At 44.5% G+C, this 587-nt stretch overlaps 1 protein-coding gene across 1 annotated transcript in view; it reads left to right on the top strand.

Moving 5' to 3' along the window:
* The first annotated feature begins 155 nt into the window (after positions 1-155).
* LOC116007854 (uncharacterized mitochondrial protein AtMg00810-like) overlaps positions 156-587 on the top strand; it is a 4,771-nt gene continuing 4,339 nt past the window's right edge. The window contains exon 1 of the mRNA XM_031248520.1: positions 156-566. Coding sequence (XP_031104380.1) covers positions 156-566 — 411 coding nt within the window. The remainder of the gene's footprint in view (positions 567-587) is intronic.

The raw sequence follows: 587 nt of genomic DNA, 5'->3' as shown, positions 1-587 counted from the left end.
AACAATTAAACAGAGAAGGTGGCACCATCCTCAGTGACGCTTCCAGCTACAGACGTCTTGTAGGTCGGTTATTATACCTCACCGCCACAAGACCAGATATTGCTTATGCCATACAACAATTAAGCCAATATGTAGATGCTCCAACAACTGAGCACATGGCTGCTGCACACCGAGTCCTTCGCTACATCAAAAAGGCACCTGGTCAGGGGTTATTCTATCCCAAAAATAATGGTAATCAGCTCAATGTATTCTCAGATTCTGATTGGGCATCATGTACAGAAACACGCAGGTCTATCACAGGTTTTTGTGTCTTCCTAGGGCCTGCTCTTATTTCTTGGAGATCAAAGAAGCAAGCAACTGTATCCCGTTCATCATCAGAGGCTGAATACCGTGCCTTAGCTGCCACGGTTTGTGAAGTACAGTGGATTACTTCATTGCTTCGTGAATTGCAAGTTCAACCAAGTAAACCTGCAGCAGTATTTTGTGATAGCAAATCTGCAATCGCCATTGCCGAGAATCACGTCTTTCACGAGAGAACGAAGCACATAGATATCGATTGCCATATTGTGAGGGAGAAGCTGAACGAA

The sequence above is a fragment of the Ipomoea triloba genome, chromosome 16, assembly GCF_003576645.1.
Source record: "Ipomoea triloba cultivar NCNSP0323 chromosome 16, ASM357664v1".
Classification (NCBI taxonomy): domain Eukaryota; kingdom Viridiplantae; phylum Streptophyta; class Magnoliopsida; order Solanales; family Convolvulaceae; genus Ipomoea; species Ipomoea triloba.
The sequence above is the reverse complement of the archived record's forward strand: the minus strand, read 5'-3'. Positions and strand labels throughout refer to the sequence as shown.